The 20103-nt window shown below is 49.1% G+C and overlaps 1 protein-coding gene across 1 annotated transcript in view; it reads right to left on the bottom strand.

Moving 5' to 3' along the window:
- Window positions 1–8207, bottom strand: part of LOC119466583 (glutathione hydrolase 1 proenzyme) — a 59963-nt gene extending 51756 nt beyond the window's left edge. The window contains exons 1-2 of the mRNA XM_049657425.1: window positions 7927–8207; window positions 4766–4945 (exon numbers count right to left, since the gene is read on the bottom strand). Coding sequence (XP_049513382.1) covers window positions 4766–4945; window positions 7927–8207 — 461 coding nt within the window. The remainder of the gene's footprint in view (window positions 1–4765; window positions 4946–7926) is intronic.
- Window positions 8208–20103: the final 11896 nt, after the last annotated feature.

Here is a 20103-nt window from a genome sequence, read left to right as displayed (position 1 = left end):
CAGTAGTATTTTTCTTGTATCCTCGAGAGCGTGCGGGAAAAACCGAGGTGTCCAGCCGTTGGGTCGTCATGGAGAGCTTGCAGAACCTCTGGACGCAATGCTGAGGGTACAACGAGGAGGTAGTTGGCTCGGAGAGGCGAAAAGTTCTTCTTTAGGAGAATGTCGTTTTGCAAGAAAAACGACGCCAATCCTCGCCTGAACACCTTCGGCACAGTGATGGTCTTGCCTTCCAGGTAGTCTACAAGGCTCCTTAGTTCCGGGTCGGCTCGCTGTTGTTCGGCGAAATCGTCGGCACTGATGGGTCCCAAGAAAGTGTCGTCATCCTGGTCGTCCTGTGGCGGCGGTTCGACGGGGGCGCGAGACAAGCAGTCGGCGTCAGAGTGCTTTCGGCCGGACTTGTAAACGACGGTGATGTCGAATGCTTGAAGTCTCAGACTCCATCGTGCGAGGCGACCTGAAGGATCCTTCAAGTTAGCTAGCCAACACAAGGCGTGGTGGTCGCTGACGACTTTGAAGGGCCTGCCATAGAGGTAGGGGCGAAACTTTGATGTAGCCCAGATGATGGCGAGGCACTCCTTTTCTGTTGTGGAATAATTTGCTTCCGCCTTCGATAGCGACCGGCTAGCGTAACTTACAACCCTTTCTAGTCCGTCAGTCCTCTGCACAAGCACGGCGCCGAGTCCTACGCTGCTTGCGTCGGTGTGGACTTCGGTATCGGCGTTTTCGTCGAAATGCGCAAGTATTGGCGGCGATTGCAGGCGTCGCTTCAGTTCTTCGAATGCTTCGACTTGCGGCGTCTCCCACTTGAACTCGACGTCGGCCTTCGTGAGATACGTCAGTGGCTCAGCGATCCGTGAAAAATTCTTGACGAAGCGCCTGTAATAGGCGCACAGTCCAAGAAATCTACGCACTGCCTTCTTGTCAGCGGGCGGAGGAAAGTTGGAGATGGCCGCAGTTTTCTGAGGGTCGGGGCGCACTCCAGACTTGTTGATGACGTGGCCCAAAAACAAGAGCTCCTCATATGCGAAGCGGCACTTTTCGGGCTTTAACGTGAGTCCGGAGGTTTTGATTGCTTGAAGAACTGTTCCAAGGCGCCGCAGGTGTTCTTCGAAGCTTGAGGAAAACACAACGACGTCGTCCAAATACACGAGGCAAGTCTGCCACTTCAAGCCTGCCAGTACTGTATCCATGACGCGTTGGAAAGTCGCAGGTGCCGAGCAAAGACCAAACGGCATGACCTTGAACTCGAACAGTCCGTCTGGTGTTATAAAGGCAGTCTTCTCCCGGTCTCTCTCGTCGACTTCGATTTGCCAGTAGCCGGTTTTGAGGTCCATCGACGAAAAATACTTTGCGTTGTAGAGTCGATCCAAGGCGTCGTCAATCCGTGGGAGGGGGTATACGTCCTTCTTCGTGATCTTGTTGAGGCGACGATAATCGACGCAGAAACGTAGGGTTCCATCCTTCTTCTTCACTAACACCACGGGGGACGCCCACGGACTCTTTGACGGCTGGATGATGTCGTCGCGTAGCATTTCGTCGACTTGTTGCTTTATGGCCTCGCGTTCGCGCGCCGAAACTCGGTACGGGCTCTGACGAAGTGGGCGGACATATTCGTCGGTTATGATGCGGTGCTTGGCGACAGGGGTTTGTCGAACTTTTGACGACGACGAGAAGCAGTCCTTGTACTGCAGGAGCAGAGCGTTTAGCTGTTCTTTCTTATGATTGGGAAGGTTCTGATTGACGTCGAAAGTCGGTTCAGGCACCACAGCCACCGCCGAAGGCGCACCAGAATCCGTGAATGCGAAAGCACTGCTGGCTTGTACTATTTCATCGATGCGGGCGACCGTGGTTCCTTTGTTAATGTGCTTATATTCGTGGCTGAAGTTCGTAAGCATCACTCTTGCTTTTCCTTCACATAGTTCAGCTATGCCTCTAGCGACGCAAATTTCACGGTCGAGCAGTAAGTGATGATCGCCCTCGACGACGCCCTCCATGTTTGCAGGCACTTCGGTACCGACGGAAATCATTACGCTGGAGCGAGGCGGAACAGTGACTTGTTCTTCAAGCACATTTAAGGCATGGTAACCGATGTTTGTATCCGGTGGTATCGCTTTGTGCGTTGAAAGCGTTATCGACTTGGACCTTAAGTCGATGACTGCACCGTGTTGGCTTAGAAAGTCCATGCCTAGAATGATATCCCTGGAGCATTGCTGCAGGATTACGAAGCTCGCGGGGTAAGTGCGGTTGTTAACCGTGACTCGTGCTGTGCAGATTCCAGCCGGCGTTATTACGTGGCCTCCCGCTGTCCGGATATCGGGTCCTTGCCAGGCAGTCTTCACTTTCTTCAACTTGGCGGCGAACGCGCCACTGAAGACGGAATAGTCGGCTCCAGTGTCGACGAGAGCGGTGACGTTATGGCCATCGATTAGTATGTCTAGGTCGGTAGACCGTCGTCTGGCGTTACGGTTAAGTCGTGGCGTCGGATCACGACTGCGTCGGCTTACTCTGCTGCTGCTACGTCGCGTCGGAAGGTCTTCTTTCAGCGGCGAAGTGTTGTCAAGGCTGTTGCTGGGCGGCGTACTGATATGTCGTCGTGATTATTCGCGAATCTTCTTCGTCGGCGGCGGAGGATCTTCGGAATTGCGTCGTACAGCAACCGCACCTCCATCGGTTGCTGTCTTTAGTTTCCCGGATAGGGGCTCACAGACCGGCCCCGGGCTGGGCCAGTGTATGGTCGGCGCTGCGGCGACAGGTAACGTCCTGGTGACGGTGAGCGTGAGGGTCGTCGTGGCTGCCACTGGGCTCCGGCGAGGTAGTCAGCGATGTCGCGTGGTCGCTCGCCAACCTGTGGACGTGGCGCGTTGACGGCGAACCCTCGTAGGCCCATCTCGCGGTATGGGCATCGGCGGTAGACATGGCCGGCTTCCCCGCAGTGATAGCAGAGCGGGCGGTGGTCGGGGGCGCGCCAAATGTCCGTCTTCCTCTGGTAGCTGCGCTGGGCGACGGGCGGGCGTGCTGGCGGCGGCGGCGGTGGACGACGGAACTGCGGCGTTACGGGGCCCTGGCGCGAGCGCGGAGGGGGGCCTTGACGACGGGCGACGGCGGCGTAGGTCATCGCTTGCGGCTGCGGTTGAGGCGATGCCGGAACTTCTGGCACTTCCAGTGACCGCTGAATCTCTTCTTTAACTATGTCAGCGATCGAAGTCACCTGAGGCTGCGACCTTGGGAATAATTTCTGCAGCTCTTCCCGTACAACCGCTCTGATCGTCTCGCGCAGGTCGTCGGCGCCTAGCGCTTGAGCTTCGGCGTAGTTTGTCAGTGCACGGCGGTTGTATTGCCTGGCTCGCATTTCAAGCGTCTTTTCGATCGTTGTGGCCTCCGAAACAAATTCTGCCACACTCTTGGGCGGGTTGCGCATCAATCCGGTGAATAGATGCTCTTTGACGCCCCGCATCAAGAACCGAACCTTCTTTTCTTCAGACATTTCGGGGTCGGCGTGGCGGAAGAGGCGAGTCATCTCCTCCGTGAAGATCGCGATGTTCTCGTTCGGCAATTGTACTCTGGTTTGCAAGAGAACCTCGGCCCTTTCCTTTCGTACGACACTCGTGAAGGTCCTCACGAAGTTCTCACGAAATAGGTCCCAAGTCACTAGAGTGCTCTCTCTGTTCTCAAACCAGGTCCGAGCAGCGTCATCCAAAGAAAAATAGACATGACGTAGCTTGTCGTCGTCGCTCCATTTGTTGAACGTCGCGGTCCTCTCGTATGTCTCAAGCCAGGTTTCCGGGTCTTCAGCCGATGATCCACGGAAGGTCGGTGGCTCCCGAGGTTGTTGCAGCAGGATGGGGGACGCTGGGGCTGCCATTGGGGTCGTTGACTTGGCCTTGATCGCTGTGGTCTTCTCGGGAAGAAGTCCGTACTCCGGCAGAAGTCCTTGCTGCCTGCGGCTAGCTCGCTGGTCCTTGGCGACGCTGGTGTTGTCCTCCGGTTTCGGGCTTGGATCGCGGCTTTGTGGGGGCGTTCGCTGCATGAACGCAATAGCACCTCCACCAGATGTCACGTAGTAGTGACGGTGAAGAAAACAGTCGTAAAACTGTGTGTGACGAAACTGATTCTTTATTGGGCGAACCTGTGCCCACAAAAGAAAGCTACACTCGAAGCACAACGATAGCGGCGAACACAGTCGGCGATCGTCGAAAATCTGATCAGCGGCGAAACGCGTCGGCTTTTATACCTGAGTCATCGAAGGTTCCAGATTAATCCCTGATGCCCGCGTGTCTTCCAGAAAGTTCTAGACAATTCGCGTCGGTCATACAATCAGATAACATAAGCGTCAGTGAAGACAGGCAACGGAAAGAAGCATCGATAACGTTCTAGAAACTTCCGATACAGGCGCGTCCTGCGCCGAGCGATCACGTTTAACGTTTGTGAGCCGGTGAAGAGCGGTCACCGGTAAAAGATAAAGAAGTACACGTGGCAATATCATATATATATATTTCATGACATTGTGGAAGAAACAGTCAAGATTAAAAAACCACTCTTCCGATCTCCATCTATTTTTCTTTCGGACTGTTTGTTTTTAGCGCTCATCAGTTATGTCAAGTACGCACCAACTAAGCCCTAAGAAATTCTTTTTTAAGCGAGAGCAGTATACAAAGGCCAAAGTACCGACGAACCAGCACATGCGATAAAGTTATACTTAAATAACTTTCTCTGTCTACACCAGCGGCTATCTGAAAAAAATGAGCTGCAGCATTCGGTCACGTACTTTGCGAGGACGGCACAGTCCTTGGCATCAGAGACGACGGCCCAGTGCGTATAGGACGGTGCCGCCTCAGCTGTCGCCTTCCTGGATCCGTATACAAACACTGCCGCCATGACGATGGTCAGGAGCACCATGAAGCAACAGCACCCGGCGCCAACGACGACGGCCAGCTGGCTGCCGCCACTGCGTCAAGCACGGCCAAAAAATAATACGAAAAAAAAAGGTTTTTTTTTTTGCGTGCTGATATGAGGCCCGCCGTAGTGGGGGACTAATTTGGACTACCTGGGGTTCTTCAACGTACACCTAAATCCAAGTACACGGGTGTTTTTGTATTTCGCCTCCATCGAAATGCGGCCGTCGTGGCCGGGATTCCATCTCGCGACCTCGTGCTTAGCAGCCCAAAACCATAGCCACTAAGCAACACGACGGGTAAGTCCGGCCAGGCTGGCAATATTTATTTCTTCACAAATACTGTAATCTTCTTCAGGCCTATACATAAAAGACCACGAGAGCTTAAATATGGATTTAACGAATCTTCCACAAATAAGTTCCTGCTGAGAAAAAGGGACACCGAGGAGAAACTGAGTGGCATCGGCTAACACTCTCACGGCTATATCTATGGTTCGCATAAATACCCAACATAGAGTGGATCGATTGATGGCCGTTACTGTAGCACAATTCGTAGTACAACGCGCGCGTAATGTGGGAGTTGTAGGTTCAGCTCCCACCGGCGACAAGTTATATTTTCCTCCAATTTCATTTTCCCCTTTTCTTCTATTTTCTACATTTCAATTTCAACCGCAGCTATTCCTTAGCTTGATTGCCAGTTGGCTTTATATGGTCGTTCTTGGGGAGAAGAATAAAAGCCACAGTACAACAATGATCATTATAAAAACAATAGCTAGGAGCTGCACATAAAGCACGCCTATGCATTGTACAATCGAATATAAAGATACGGCAACAGTGTTGTCCGCAAGTCGGTAATGAGGAACACTACAAATGTCCCATTGCAGCTGTCTTTAGTAAGCGAGAAGGACAAGAAATAACTCTCCCTGGCTGTAAACATGCGATAGTGGAGCCCAGGGGAATCCAGCAACGGCAAAGAAAGACACTGAAACAAAAGAGCGCGTGCATTTGTGAGGCATCGCCATTTGCTTTTTCTTCATGCACTTAAGACTACATCATAGCCGGGCGCAAGCTCAAAATGTCATTCTAAATGTGACAGCAAATCAACAGGTTCAATCCCAGCAATACCCTTTGGCGGGCTGTCCCACGTTTCAATGACATAAATTAGTACTTAAAAGTGTTACAGCATGAAAAAAGTAGGCGAGTGCATTTATCTTTTAGATATGGTCCGGATGTATCAGGCGTTCGTCGTTATATACAGTATATTTATGACACTATGAAGGGGAATAAAAATAAAAATAAATAAGCGTGCCTATTCACCTGTTGAGGACGTTTTCAAGAAAGTTTTCAAGATTTACACATTGTATTTTCTTTACTAACCAGACCATAGATGAAATTGTTCGAAAACATCTCACTGTGCCTGCTGGTTTCCTGCAAGAATAAATGGCTTTAACGTAACACGCACACACAGAGACACCGAAGCCGTGGCCTCGTGGTTGGGTATCAGCCTAAGGTGCGGCAAGTCGTGAATCGTGGGTTTAAAACCACGCTGCCACCAGCTACCCACTGGCTATCCAAATGGGCCCTGACCGGCAAAAGACTTTCTTTAGGGTTAAATTGTGTTGGAAAATGAGCCCGCACCATGCAATCCCGTTAAACCCTGTGGCCACAACAAAACCACGAAAGCACCTGGCCGAGCACCTGGCCGGAAGCGCACTTCTGCCTATTTTACCAGTAGGTACCCGGCAGCAGCTCTCGTCTGCCTCCCACAGCCACAACTGATGCTCTACGACAAGGCTGCCTGTGGTTGGACAAGAGAGGCCGCTTAGAGAACAAGCCACAAAAACTCTGTAGGGCCCCCTTTAGCTCCCACAAGTAGCCGAGCACAAAGCCGAGGTACATCTCTACCTAGTTAGAAAAACAGGTGGGATTCCGGCAGCACCAGGATTTGAACCCAGTGTTGTCTTCCCGTCGGTGACTGAGGCACAAGTCGTAGTTGAAGAGGGTGGTTTAATAGAATAACAATGGATTACATAGCCACACAGGCGAACTCACACGAGTATTGACACACGTCTTCATCCTTCACCGACCAGCCAACAACTGCTACGTGGGTACCAGGCTTGAAGTTCAGCAATGTGGAAAGTTGGGCGAGTTGGTGATTAATCATCGTACCTTATTGGTGAAGTTAAAGGTCACTGAGGGGCAACATTCATTCCGACATCAAAGGGCATTGTTCAAAGCATGGGTGCTCACCGCTTTACGATGACACTACAATTCTTTCGCACCATAAGGATCAGGTAACCAGGGAATTAGTGGAACCCTTTCACATTCACAACAGAAAAGAGGGTTGTATCAGTCTGCCACCTGTTCTTCTGAACCATAGTGAGGTCGCCTTCTTGGAAGGTCACTAGAATAAAGTTTTTAAAATTAAATCTGCTAGGGGTTTAACGATTAGGATAGGAATTACACAGCGTGTTAGATAAGTTACCTATATTTGACGACCGATTGTGCGCGGGTGTGCGTTTTTGAAGGTGCTGTTAATCTTGCCTTGCACATCTTTGACGTCGGAGGGTGCGCAGGTATATGAAGATGACGTGTTCGTTCTAAAATAAAGAAGTTGCGAGTGCGGCGGGTGTCGTATTTTCTTGTCTCTCGACATTGTCCTGGTCAGTACGCTGTTTCACCAATACGGTATGATGAACAGGCTTGACTTAGGCCCACAAGCGCACTACATAAAGAGCGCTTCCCGGGGAGGGCGCTAGCGACATGCTAACACCAGTAACTGTTGCAAACGAGGCGGATGCTCTACCATTATAGGCCGCCTCGCCTCACCTCGCCTCACCTCGCCTCACCTCGCCTCACTCACTCACTCACTCACTCACTCACTCACTCACTCACTCACTCACTCACTCACTCACTCACTCACTCACTCACTCACTCACTCACTCACTCACTCACTCACTCACTCACTCACTCACTCACTCACTCACTCACTCACTCACTCACTCACTCACTCACTCACTCACTCACTCACTCACTCAGTGTACCTGTTCTTTATCTGTCGCGGTGAATCGGTACCCGCCTGGGTGGGTGGGTCAGCGGCCGCTGGACGCGGGTACATCGTGTTGTACCACAGAGGCGCAGCGGCGTTGGGACAGTAGACGGACGTGGCCCGCGGCGGTTCAGCGTAATTGCTGGGCATCTGGCAGCCAGGTTGCGTTGACGGCGCCATGTAGGGCGGCGGGTAGGCCACTGGAAAGCCCTGTGCTGACGAGGCAGCATCGTAAGCCTGTCCCGGGTAGAGCTGCCTGAGACGCATTTTCACTTGCTTGCTCCCTATGTCACGGCGCGTACCCACTACCGGGGATTGGCCAATAAGCCGGCAGTTAAACGGGTGTGCGGAAATAAAACTTGAAAGAAAAAGTCACAGTTTCACCCTAAAGGCGAAGCATCCATTGCGATAGCAAATTAGTAGACAGCTATACGGAGCAGGGATAGTAGTTTTCTCGGCTGCTTAAACTTGGACCCATTTGCATACTAACTGAATTAACAAGCATGATGTCAGCGCGCACAAGCTAACATGAATAGATCAGACTGATGACCGCAGAAAAGCACTGTGAAAACGCTAGCGGGAGCAAGCAAAACGTCACCTCCCCTCCCTCCCTCCTATTGCCCCACGGCCCTTCACACCACCGAAGACGTCGCGTTTGCTCTCCGTGAACACACATTCACACGCACATACAGCACGCGGCGACGATTTTATCACCCTTGGACTTGATACGGAACCTCGCGGCGACGACGACGACTTCGGCGACTCAGACGGCAGAAATCCGCTTCGAGTGTCCATATATTTGCTATCGCAATAAAAGTATATGTCAGGGTAAAGTTGAAATTTTACAAGACATTAAAGCAGGCAAAGTAATTTTAGATACAGTTTTTTTTTCTATGGAAGAAAACGTGTGCTTTATCAGAGGATAGGAAAGTTGAAGGGAATAAAGCTTTCTTTGCCTCTTAACCGGACTTTCCGGGCACTGCTGCTGTGATCGTGTTGCTCGCGTGCGCTCGGGTTTCTTGCAACGCCATCAGATGGCACTCGCCTTAACGCATTCCGTGTAGAGTATTGGTGGGAAAAAAGCAGGGAAGAGATTGATACGACCTGATCTCTTACAGTGAAAGATGGCGGTACGGGGTGGATTTTTTGGAAGAAAAAAAAATAGGCGTGGCTTTGCTATCGCAAACACTAATGACCAGCGGAGCTGAGTGGGAAGCTTCAGCAAAGTTGTGCAAAGCTAGGTGAAGAAGAGCGTGGTTTAGCAGAGCGAGATCAAAGCTAAGCAAGGCGAGGTAGGAATCTTCATTTCATCGTCGACGCTTGGCCTCCGCTTCTCTTGCTTGAACACCTGCCCCTTCTCTTCGGCGACGATTGGCTTCAACTTCCCTTGCCCTTTGCTCGGGATCGGCTTTCCGTTTCCTAGCACGCTCACGAGCCGCTTCTCTACAGGGTTCCAATCGAGCGGCTTCTTCTTCGGAGTTCTAGCGGTCGGCTTCGCCATAGCGCTACGTTGAGAAAGTCCAGGGCGAGAAAGAGGCCCGCCGATGTGAGAGTGCGTCTATTACTAGGGGGTGCTGACGTCATTAATAACGTCATACCACGTGCGCTCGGCGTGGCTGTTCATTGGCGCCGCTCCCGCTCAACTCCGCCCTGCCACCCGTGCCGCCGGTCCTGCTTCCCACTCACCTCCCTCCTCCCCCTCGCCACACTCTCTTCCCTCTCGTGAGCTTTCCCTCTCGCTATACACTTGCTTCTCTCCAACTTGGCTATGCTGCGAACATCGCTGCGCACGGATCAAACTCGACTTCAACAGCTCCGCTTGATTGGATCAAGCAGGCTGGGTGACTGTTTGTCACCGCCCAGTTTCGGGGGTGATGCCATTGGATCAGCATCATCGTCATCACTGTGCAAGTATCAGTACCTGAAAAGCGTGAACACAGAGTGGAGGAGGAGGTCGGGAAAGTTGGCGGCCAAGTATAGGGTAATTAAATGTGCGCATAGACCACCAGGAGTCATCGGAAAGAGGGTGAGGGAGGCAGAGACGGTGAGTTGGATGCAAGGACGGGAAGAAGGAGGACCCCGGAGATTACCATGAATGAAAAGAAAGAAATTGGAACGGAAAACCTGTGCGATAAAGCAAAGGGCAGTGCCTTGCTATTTGAGGCTCGAGCTGGTTGTATACGGACAAAAGCATGCTGGAGCAGGTATTCGCAACTAGATGAGGAATGTGTATGCTGCAGCAAAAATCCGGAGACCACTCAGCACATACTAATGCAATGCGAAGGGATTCACTCAGTGAGACCCGTAGGTAACGTAAACCTTCCAGAAGCGCTTCGATTTAGAGTGGACGGAAGCATCAACCGGTCGGCAGCCAACATGAGCACGAGACGTTTGGAGTAATGGTGGAGAGGGATCGGGGAAGAGATTGACACGACCGGATCCGTTGATGGCACCATGCAGGGGTGGCGGCGCAAGGTGGGTAGGGAAGTTTTGAGGAATAGAAAAAAGATTAAAAAGTTGTACGCAAAAAATGATAGATTGAAAGGCATATATGGGATGCCTGAGTAACTCTAGCAGGCTAGACCGTAGAGGTTTGGGCTAGTCGGTACATACTCGAAAGGGAAACAGTGCGAAAAAACACAAGAAGACAAGAAGGGAGACACACACCAGCGCTGCTGACGACTGAATTCTTTATTCAGAAAGGAACACATATATACCAAAAAAGAAAGAAAAGGAGGGTATATCACTGCGCATGGGCAAAAAATAGACACTGATTAGATTTGGATTTCCCGCGAATTATGACGGTTCCGGAGATATGTTAGTTCTGCCTCAGACAAGGCCACAGATGGAGTGCTGACGCAAGACGCACCATTCCTTGCAATGGCAGCAGCCTCAAAGATTTATCGGGCACACGCGTCATGGTAGCGTCTGCGGATCATGCACTGCGAAAAGTCAAGTCCCGGATTACGGCACAGATCACAAACACTGTAGTGCAAGGCCAAGTTGCTGCCAGGACAGACTGGTCGTTGCCTAAACGATCGCTTAAGAGAGCATGCCTACAGTCTTTGCTCTGGTACTGGCAGCATATATATGCTGCCTTCAATCTAGCACATTTATTTTACGTTTGCTTCATGTTTTTTTTCTTCGTGAAATACGTACAGTTGTGGACGTTCTAATTCATTTTGGCTGGTCCAAGACGGCTACAAAACGTCTTGTGTTCAGTGGGTATAGACCATTTAAATGTCCGTGCAGCCAGGTTCGTTCACATATGTGGAAAGTGTTGATTCCGAGCTTACATTACTACCCAAGCATACGTAATGCACAGGATGACGCCAATTTACACGATGAATAAACCGATTTCCGCAGATTGACGTTCGCGGAAAAAACGGTAAGCCTATATCTCACTGAACACAAGACGTTTTGTAGCCGTCTTGGACCAGCCAAAATGAACTAGAACGTCTAAAACTATTCAAGACGGCTACAGGATGTCTTTATATGTATGTCTTGAAGACGTCTTGCGACGGACGTCCTGAAGGCATCTTGTTAAGCTGTTTTGGGCTATCATCTTGCTAACACGGCTAGAAAACGTTTTGTAAAAACGTCTCGAAGATATCTGTGCGGATCCTTATACAGATATATGTATAAAATATGCATTTCAGTTCTTTCCGCTGCTTTATACGGTTATATATCTAGCACCCATACTGGTCACACAGCCTGTACTTAAAAACATGTACACTCGGCGACAAAATATTGCGGGGCACGCGAGCGCGTGGCGAAACGGTCCTCCTCGCCTACTGGCGCCGCACCCCTGGTGTCGAGACCGACGCTTGCGTGCATGCGCGTCCCTCCGTTACTGCAAGCGTGCATGTTTCTGCGCTTCTTCCTTGTGCGCCGGCGATATCCGAGTGCAGCCGCGAGGGGCCCCACTTGCGATTGGCGCTGTGGTGGCTTCGACGGGTAAAAGTAAATGAAGCGTGAGCTGGCGTGCGCCACACCGGTCGCTTTTTGTCGAGTCACGAGCGCGAATGCGTATCGCCGGTCGCGAACGCAACAAGTCTTTTTTTTCTGCACTGCGCCTTTTCATGGCCAATGATCGTTCCTTATTTCTTTTCACGAACGAGACGTTCTCCCACCGAAGAGCGAGGCAGAAAAGACGCTCTATTGAAAGAGCCAGGCAAGATAAAAGGAACTTTTTATTTCCGTTATATCAACAAAGTTTTGCCCGTCGAAGCTGCCACAGCGCCAATCGCAAGAGGGGCTCCTCGCGGCTGCACTCGGATATCGCCGGCGCGCAAGGAAGAAGCGCAGAAACATGCACGCTTGCAGTAACGGAGGGACGCGCATGCGCGCAAGCGTCGGTCTCGACACCAGGGGTGCGGCGCCAGTAGGCGAGGAGGACCGTTTCGCCACGCGCTCGCGTGCCCCGCAATATTTTGTCGCCGAGTGTACATGCACTGCATTTCCTTTGGTCTGTCATTTTACCATCCTGTAAGGTGTACATTTCCATTAGCTGCACATGTGTCGTTGCGCTGTACGTCCAGTCGCTACGTCTATACGTATTTCACGAAGAAAAAAAAAAAACATGAAGCAAACGTAAAAAAAGTGTGCTAGATTGAAGGCACCATATATACATGCAAGACCTAAGGCCTTTAACCACGTTAATTGAGAAAACAGAAAAAGTGACAAATAAATCCCAGGGTTGTACGCGCCTAAACTATGAAGGAGACCCTAGGGGGAGACTCAGGATTAATTCTGACCACCTGGGATCTTTAAGATACACATCAACCTAAGTACACGATTGTTCTTGCGTTTCGATCCTATCGTAACCACGATCTCGAGCCCAGCAGCGCGATGCTATAGCCACTTATAGCTACCGTGGCGGGTAACAGAAAAACGTGTGCCTATGCTGAGCAGCTGCGCAAATTTAGTGTGAGCGTTAGTTTCAGATAGATGAATAGGTGAGTCCGATGATATATTTTTGTGGCAGAAGATCGCTCGGGTTTTTACCTGTGCGGTTTTCTGCAGGCTGTCACAATCGGCGTTTTTCGCACGATGCTAGTTGAACCTCCATGCTAACGCGTTATTTGACAGTTTTTCGCTCCTATCAAAATCTGCACATTGAGCTGCATCACAATTCCACTGTCAGCTGTTCAATCAAGTAGTAAAAAACTATAGTATTGCAAGTTCATCAATTCTTTATAACGCTTTTCACCGTCGTGTACTCCGAAGTTGTGAGACTGAATCGTTCATTTCATCGCTCTTTCAAATTAAATACCTATATAGAGCCGCGTATACTGCATCTATTTTGTCTGCTTTGGACGTGTTATTAGGTCCACATTACAAAATTGCGATATCGTTTAGTATTGCTATGTCGCAGAGTTTTAAACTTGATACTTTGAATTTTTCGAGACTCTTTCGAAAGCCAGCGCCGACATTAAATCAACATCTGCTTCCAGCCCATACTTGCATTACACTTTATTTTAAATGCAAAAAAAAAAACGTCATCGAAACCGGTGTAAATCGGTGAAATCGAACGCGGTTGAATAACTTGCACGCTGCGACACCAACAATGTTCGTCGTGTGTGAGCAGCACGTGGTACACACAGGGAGGCGTGGCCTCTGAACCGGCGCAATCTCCGAGGCCACGCCTGTAGCTGCACTAACTAGCCTGCGCGGTGCCGCAGTGAGAGGAATTGCGATGACGATCTAGAGTCTGCTTATGCGCAACTACGCGTACAAGGACCAGTGTTCGACGGTGGATTCAACGCAAACACGTAAACGTTTTAAACATCGGCAACGAATGTGTGCTCTACTCTGCGGAAACCAGAAGCGAGCCTGCGAGGGTCGGGCATTTCTTTCTTAGGAGAAAACTGAAGTTTGGTGTATCTATTGGCAGGGTCATTTTACTTCGTTGAAACGAGGTTATAAAAACATGGATACCTTCGGAGATTTCAGCGGGAATGTCATTTTGTTGTATACAATAATTTGTTATATCCCATTTCGTTATAACGAAGTTTCCCTGTAACGTATTTGTTAATCTTTTGTCTTACCTTCTAATTGCAGGTGCGAAATCTGAGGTCAAGCATCATTGGAACACGCTGAACTTTCTGCGGGTGCATCGTGAAGTGTCCAATTGTTTCTGCGGGTGAATCGTGTTTCTGCGGGTGAATCGTGAAGTGTCCAATTTGTTATAGCAGCCAGCCACAATGCAAAACTCTAGGAGGTGCATTAGAAACATTTTGCTTATGTAGTGGCGTGTTACTGATTTATTAAAAAATTCTTTGAAACCTTTGACCACTTTAGCGCTTGATTTGTGTGAACAATCATGCTTTATGTTAAGCGTACGTGGCTTTGACACGTGTTTATCGCTTTTGTGGCTTTGCCAATATTTCAGTGTTGCTATGGTGGGTTGTAAGAAATGGGTCATAGGGATTGGTGCTGTCGGTAAAGCCAACCTTTTTTCAATATTGCGAGGAATACGAACATCCTCATTAATTTCTCTGTGTAGCATATAAGAGGGAGGCACTCAATTCCTTTATAATGAATGCTATAATGGAAGGGTGTATCTAAATTCTTGTGCGTGCCAAACATCCATGCAAGGAAAGCGTCTGTAATAGTGTTGCAGGAGGCTTTCATATTATTCCATCTGCAAATGTAGATCAGTGTTGACAAGGTAAATAAAATGATATTGGGTCTTCCCGGACCATAATGGGCAGTGTATGCCGTTTCTAGCAAGATCACTGAAGCTAATCATTTCGTTGGATAGTTGACATCGGAAGAAGACACACCATCTGGATTGTAATAGGACGTAATTTTAGCTTCTAGAGACTATTTAAAATGTGCTAGTGCTTCCCTTAGCTCACAATAGATTAGGTGTTGAACTAAAGTTTAGAGAGGTCAAGTCCGTTGTACTTTATATAGTATGTATATATTCACAGTCACCATGTTTATTGCTTATTTGTTTCTTCAATTTTTTCCCCACAAAGTGAAGATTGGTAACTTAATGGAATACATTCTGTGTTGAAATAACCTACGTCGTGTTCAGATTTCACGTCCTCTGCACTTTAGACTAAGTATATGTACACTCACTATATATTGTAAATACTGTAAACCAATTTAGGGCTTAATTAGATAAATACGAGCGGCTAGAAAAGGTCATGCCTTAGTTGGCCAGTAGATGTTTAAAGCATTTAAAACGTTTTCAAGACATCCTCAAAACGTCGAGCAGAACGTTTTGTAGCCGTTTTCAAAACGTTCCCAAGAAGCCTTGCAAGACGTCTTCTAGCCATCTTTAAGACGTCTACCAGACGTCTTGCAAAACGTCTGAAATCCCAAATTTGGCGGTGCATTAGATGGTCTTAGAGACGGCTACAAGACGTTTTAAGCCGCCCGACAAAATATTGGTAAGATGTCTTGAAGTTCTCAATATCTTCCCAAACCTCTGCAAGACGTCTTGTAAACGTTTAAAATGGTTTTCAAGACGCCTTGCTTATCTTGTCAAGACGTCTTGAAGACGGCTTCTAGACCAATGTGTGTTCAGTGGGATAGGCTTACCTTTTTTCCCGCGAAAGTCAATCTGCGGACGTTGGATTATTCGTCATGTAAATCAGTGTCAGCAAGTGCACAAGCATGCATGGAGAGTAATGTAAGCGCCGAACCAACAATTTCCCGATTTGTGAACGAACCTGGCTGCGCAAAAAATCCAATGGGCTATATATAGGCTTACCGTTTTTTTCGCGAACGTCAATCTGCGGAAGTCGGTTTATTCATCGTGTAAATCGGCGTCATCATGTGCATACGTATGCTTGGGTAGTAATGTAAGCGCCGAATCAACACTTTCCACATATGTGAATGAACCTTTCTGCACGGACATTTCAATGGTCTATAGGCTTACCTTTTTTCCCGCGAAAGTCAATCTGCGGATGTTGGATTATTCGTCGTGTAAATCAGCGTCAGCAAGTACACAAGAATGCATGGGGAGTAATGTAAGCGCCGAACCAACACTTTCCAGATTTGTAAATAAACCTGGCTGCGCAAAAAATTCAATGGGCTATATAGGCTTACCGCTTTTTCCGCGAACGTCAATCCGCGGAAATCGGTTTATTCATCGTGTAAATCAGCGTCATCAGTGTTCATACGTATGCTTGGGTAGTAATGTAAGCGCCGAAACAACACTTTCCACATATGTGAATGAACCTGGCTGCATGGACATTTCAATGGTCTATAGGCTTACCTTTTTTCCCGCGAAAGTCAATCTGCGGACGTTGGATTATTCGTCGTGTAAATCAGCGTCAGCAAGTGCACAAGCATGCATGGGGAGTAATGCAAGCGCCGAACCAACAATTTCCAGATTTGTGAATGGACCTGGCTGGGCGGAAAATTCAATGGGCTATAGGCTTACCGTTTTCTCCGCAAAAGTCAATCTGCCCATATGGGTTTACTTGGCGTGTAAATCGGCGTCAGTAAGTGCATAAGCATGCATGGGGAGCAATGTAAGCGCCGAACCAACGCTTTCCAGATTTGTGAATGGACCTGGCTGGGCGGAAAATTCAATGGGCTATAGGCTTACCGTTTTCTCCGCAAAAGTCAATCTGCCCATATGGGTTTACTTGGCGTGTAAATCGGCGTCAGTAAGTGCATAAGCATGCATGGGGAGCAATGTAAGCGCCGAACCAACGCTTTCCAGATTTGTGAATGGACCTGGCTGGGCGGAAAATTCAATGGGCTATAGGCTTACCGTTTTCTCCGCAAAAGTCAATCTGCCCATATGGGTTTACTTGGCGTGTAAATCGGCGTCAGTAAGTGCATAAGCATGCATGGGGAGCAATGTAAGCGCCGAACCAACGCTTTCCAGATTTGTGAATGGACCTGGCTGGGCGGAAAATTCAATGGGCTATAGGCTTACCGTTTTCTCCGCAAAAGTCAATCTGCCCATATGGGTTTACTTGGCGTGTAAATCGGCGTCAGTAAGTGCATAAGCATGCATGGGGAGCAATGTAAGCGCCGAACCAACGCTTTCCAGATTTGTGAATGGACCTGGCTGGGCGGAAAATTCAATGGGCTATAGGCTTACCGTTTTCTCCGCAAAAGTCAATCTGCCCATATGGGTTTACTTGGCGTGTAAATCGGCGTCAGTAAGTGCATAAGCATGCATGGGGAGCAATGTAAGCGCCGAACCAACGCTTTCCAGATTTGTGAATGGACCTGGCTGGGCGGAAAATTCAATGGGCTATAGGCTTACCGTTTTCTCCGCAAAAGTCAATCTGCCCATATGGGTTTACTTGGCGTGTAAATCGGCGTCAGTAAGTGCATAAGCATGCATGGGGAGCAATGTAAGCGCCGAACCAACGCTTTCCAGATTTGTGAATGGACCTGGCTGGGCGGAAAATTCAATGGGCTATAGGCTTACCGTTTTCTCCGCAAAAGTCAATCTGCCCATATGGGTTTACTTGGCGTGTAAATCGGCGTCAGTAAGTGCATAAGCATGCATGGGGAGCAATGTAAGCGCCGAACCAACGCTTTCCAGATTTGTGAATGGACCTGGCTGGGCGGAAAATTCAATGGGCTATAGGCTTACCGTTTTCTCCGCAAAAGTCAATCTGCCCATATGGGTTTACTTGGCGTGTAAATCGGCGTCAGTAAGTGCATAAGCATGCATGGGGAGCAATGTAAGCGCCGAACCAACGCTTTCCAGATTTGTGAATGGACCTGGCTGGGCGGAAAATTCAATGGGCTATAGGCTTACCGTTTTCTCCGCAAAAGTCAATCTGCCCATATGGGTTTACTTGGCGTGTAAATCGGCGTCAGTAAGTGCATAAGCATGCATGGGGAGCAATGTAAGCGCCGAACCAACGCTTTCCAGATTTGTGAATGGACCTGGCTGGGCGGAAAATTCAATGGGCTATAGGCTTACCGTTTTCTCCGCAAAAGTCAATCTGCCCATATGGGTTTACTTGGCGTGTAAATCGGCGTCAGTAAGTGCATAAGCATGCATGGGGAGCAATGTAAGCGCCGAACCAACGCTTTCCAGATTTGTGAATGGACCTGGCTGGGCGGAAAATTCAATGGGCTATAGGCTTACCGTTTTCTCCGCAAAAGTCAATCTGCCCATATGGGTTTACTTGGCGTGTAAATCGGCGTCAGTAAGTGCATAAGCATGCATGGGGAGCAATGTAAGCGCCGAACCAACGCTTTCCAGATTTGTGAATGGACCTGGCTGGGCGGAAAATTCAATGGGCTATAGGCTTACCGTTTTCTCCGCAAAAGTCAATCTGCCCATATGGGTTTACTTGGCGTGTAAATCGGCGTCAGTAAGTGCATAAGCATGCATGGGGAGCAATGTAAGCGCCGAACCAACGCTTTCCAGATTTGTGAATGGACCTGGCTGGGCGGAAAATTCAATGGGCTATAGGCTTACCGTTTTCTCCGCAAAAGTCAATCTGCCCATATGGGTTTACTTGGCGTGTAAATCGGCGTCAGTAAGTGCATAAGCATGCATGGGGAGCAATGTAAGCGCCGAACCAACGCTTTCCAGATTTGTGAATGGACCTGGCTGGGCGGAAAATTCAATGGGCTATAGGCTTACCGTTTTCTCCGCAAAAGTCAATCTGCCCATATGGGTTTACTTGGCGTGTAAATCGGCGTCAGTAAGTGCATAAGCATGCATGGGGAGCAATGTAAGCGCCGAACCAACGCTTTCCAGATTTGTGAATGGACCTGGCTGGGCGGAAAATTCAATGGGCTATAGGCTTACCGTTTTCTCCGCAAAAGTCAATCTGCCCATATGGGTTTACTTGGCGTGTAAATCGGCGTCAGTAAGTGCATAAGCATGCATGGGGAGCAATGTAAGCGCCGAACCAACGCTTTCCAGATTTGTGAATGGACCTGGCTGGGCGGAAAATTCAATGGGCTATAGGCTTACCGTTTTCTCCGCAAAAGTCAATCTGCCCATATGGGTTTACTTGGCGTGTAAATCGGCGTCAGTAAGTGCATAAGCATGCATGGGGAGCAATGTAAGCGCCGAACCAACGCTTTCCAGATTTGTGAATGGACCTGGCTGGGCGGAAAATTCAATGGGCTATAGGCTTACCGTTTTCTCCGCAAAAGTCAATCTGCCCATATGGGTTTACTTGGCGTGTAAATCGGCGTCAGTAAGTGCATAAGCATGCATGGGGAGCAATGTAAGCGCCGAACCAACGCTTTCCAGATTTGTGAATGGACCTGGCTGGGCGGAAAATTCAATGGGCTATAGGCTTACCGTTTTCTCCGCAAAAGTCAATCTGCCCATATGGGTTTACTTGGCGTGTAAATCGGCGTCAGTAAGTGCATAAGCATGCATGGGGAGCAATGTAAGCGCCGAACCAACGCTTTCCAGATTTGTGAATGGACCTGGCTGGGCGGAAAATTCAATGGGCTATAGGCTTACCGTTTTCTCCGCAAAAGTCAATCTGCCCATATGGGTTTACTTGGCGTGTAAATCTTCGTCAGTAAGTGCATAAGCATGCATGGGGAGCAATGTAAGCGCCGAACCAACGCTTTCCAGATTTGTGAATGGACCTGGCTGGGCGGAAAATTCAATGGGCTATAGGCTTACCGTTTTCTCCGCAAAAGTCAATCTGCCCATATGGGTTTACTTGGCGTGTAAATCGGCGTCAGTAAGTGCATAAGCATGCATGGGGAGCAATGTAAGCGCCGAACCAACGCTTTCCAGATTTGTGAATGGACCTGGCTGGGCGGAAAATTCAATGGGCTATAGGCTTACCGTTTTCTCTGCAAAAGTCAATCTGCGCATATCGCTTTATTCGCCGTGTTAATCGGTGTCGGCAAGTGAAGATCCAAAATAAAATTTGAGCGGCGCGGCACGGCGACGTTGAGTAGGCGCAGCGTTGTGGGCACACCCCACTCCACCCTTGGCAGTGCAAATCATTGAAGAAGCAGCGGAATCACCGGGAACGGTATGTTTGCTTGCTAATAACTCCGCTTTTGCTAAGCGCATTGACGAACTTTTTGCGGGAGAGTATTTCTGTAATAGTTGAGCTCCAAATGTATTTGTCGACTGCGATAAAAATTGTTCAGGGCCTTTTTAAAGGGCCCCTCACCAGGCCACATAAAAAGTTTTGGTTATTCGCTCGAAGTTGTTACGTGTCCTTCAAGCAACGTTCTA

The sequence above is a fragment of the Dermacentor silvarum genome, chromosome 10 (genome assembly GCF_013339745.2).
Source record: "Dermacentor silvarum isolate Dsil-2018 chromosome 10, BIME_Dsil_1.4, whole genome shotgun sequence".
NCBI lineage: Eukaryota > Metazoa > Arthropoda > Arachnida > Ixodida > Ixodidae > Dermacentor > Dermacentor silvarum.
This window is presented reverse-complemented; position numbering and strand designations above follow the sequence as displayed.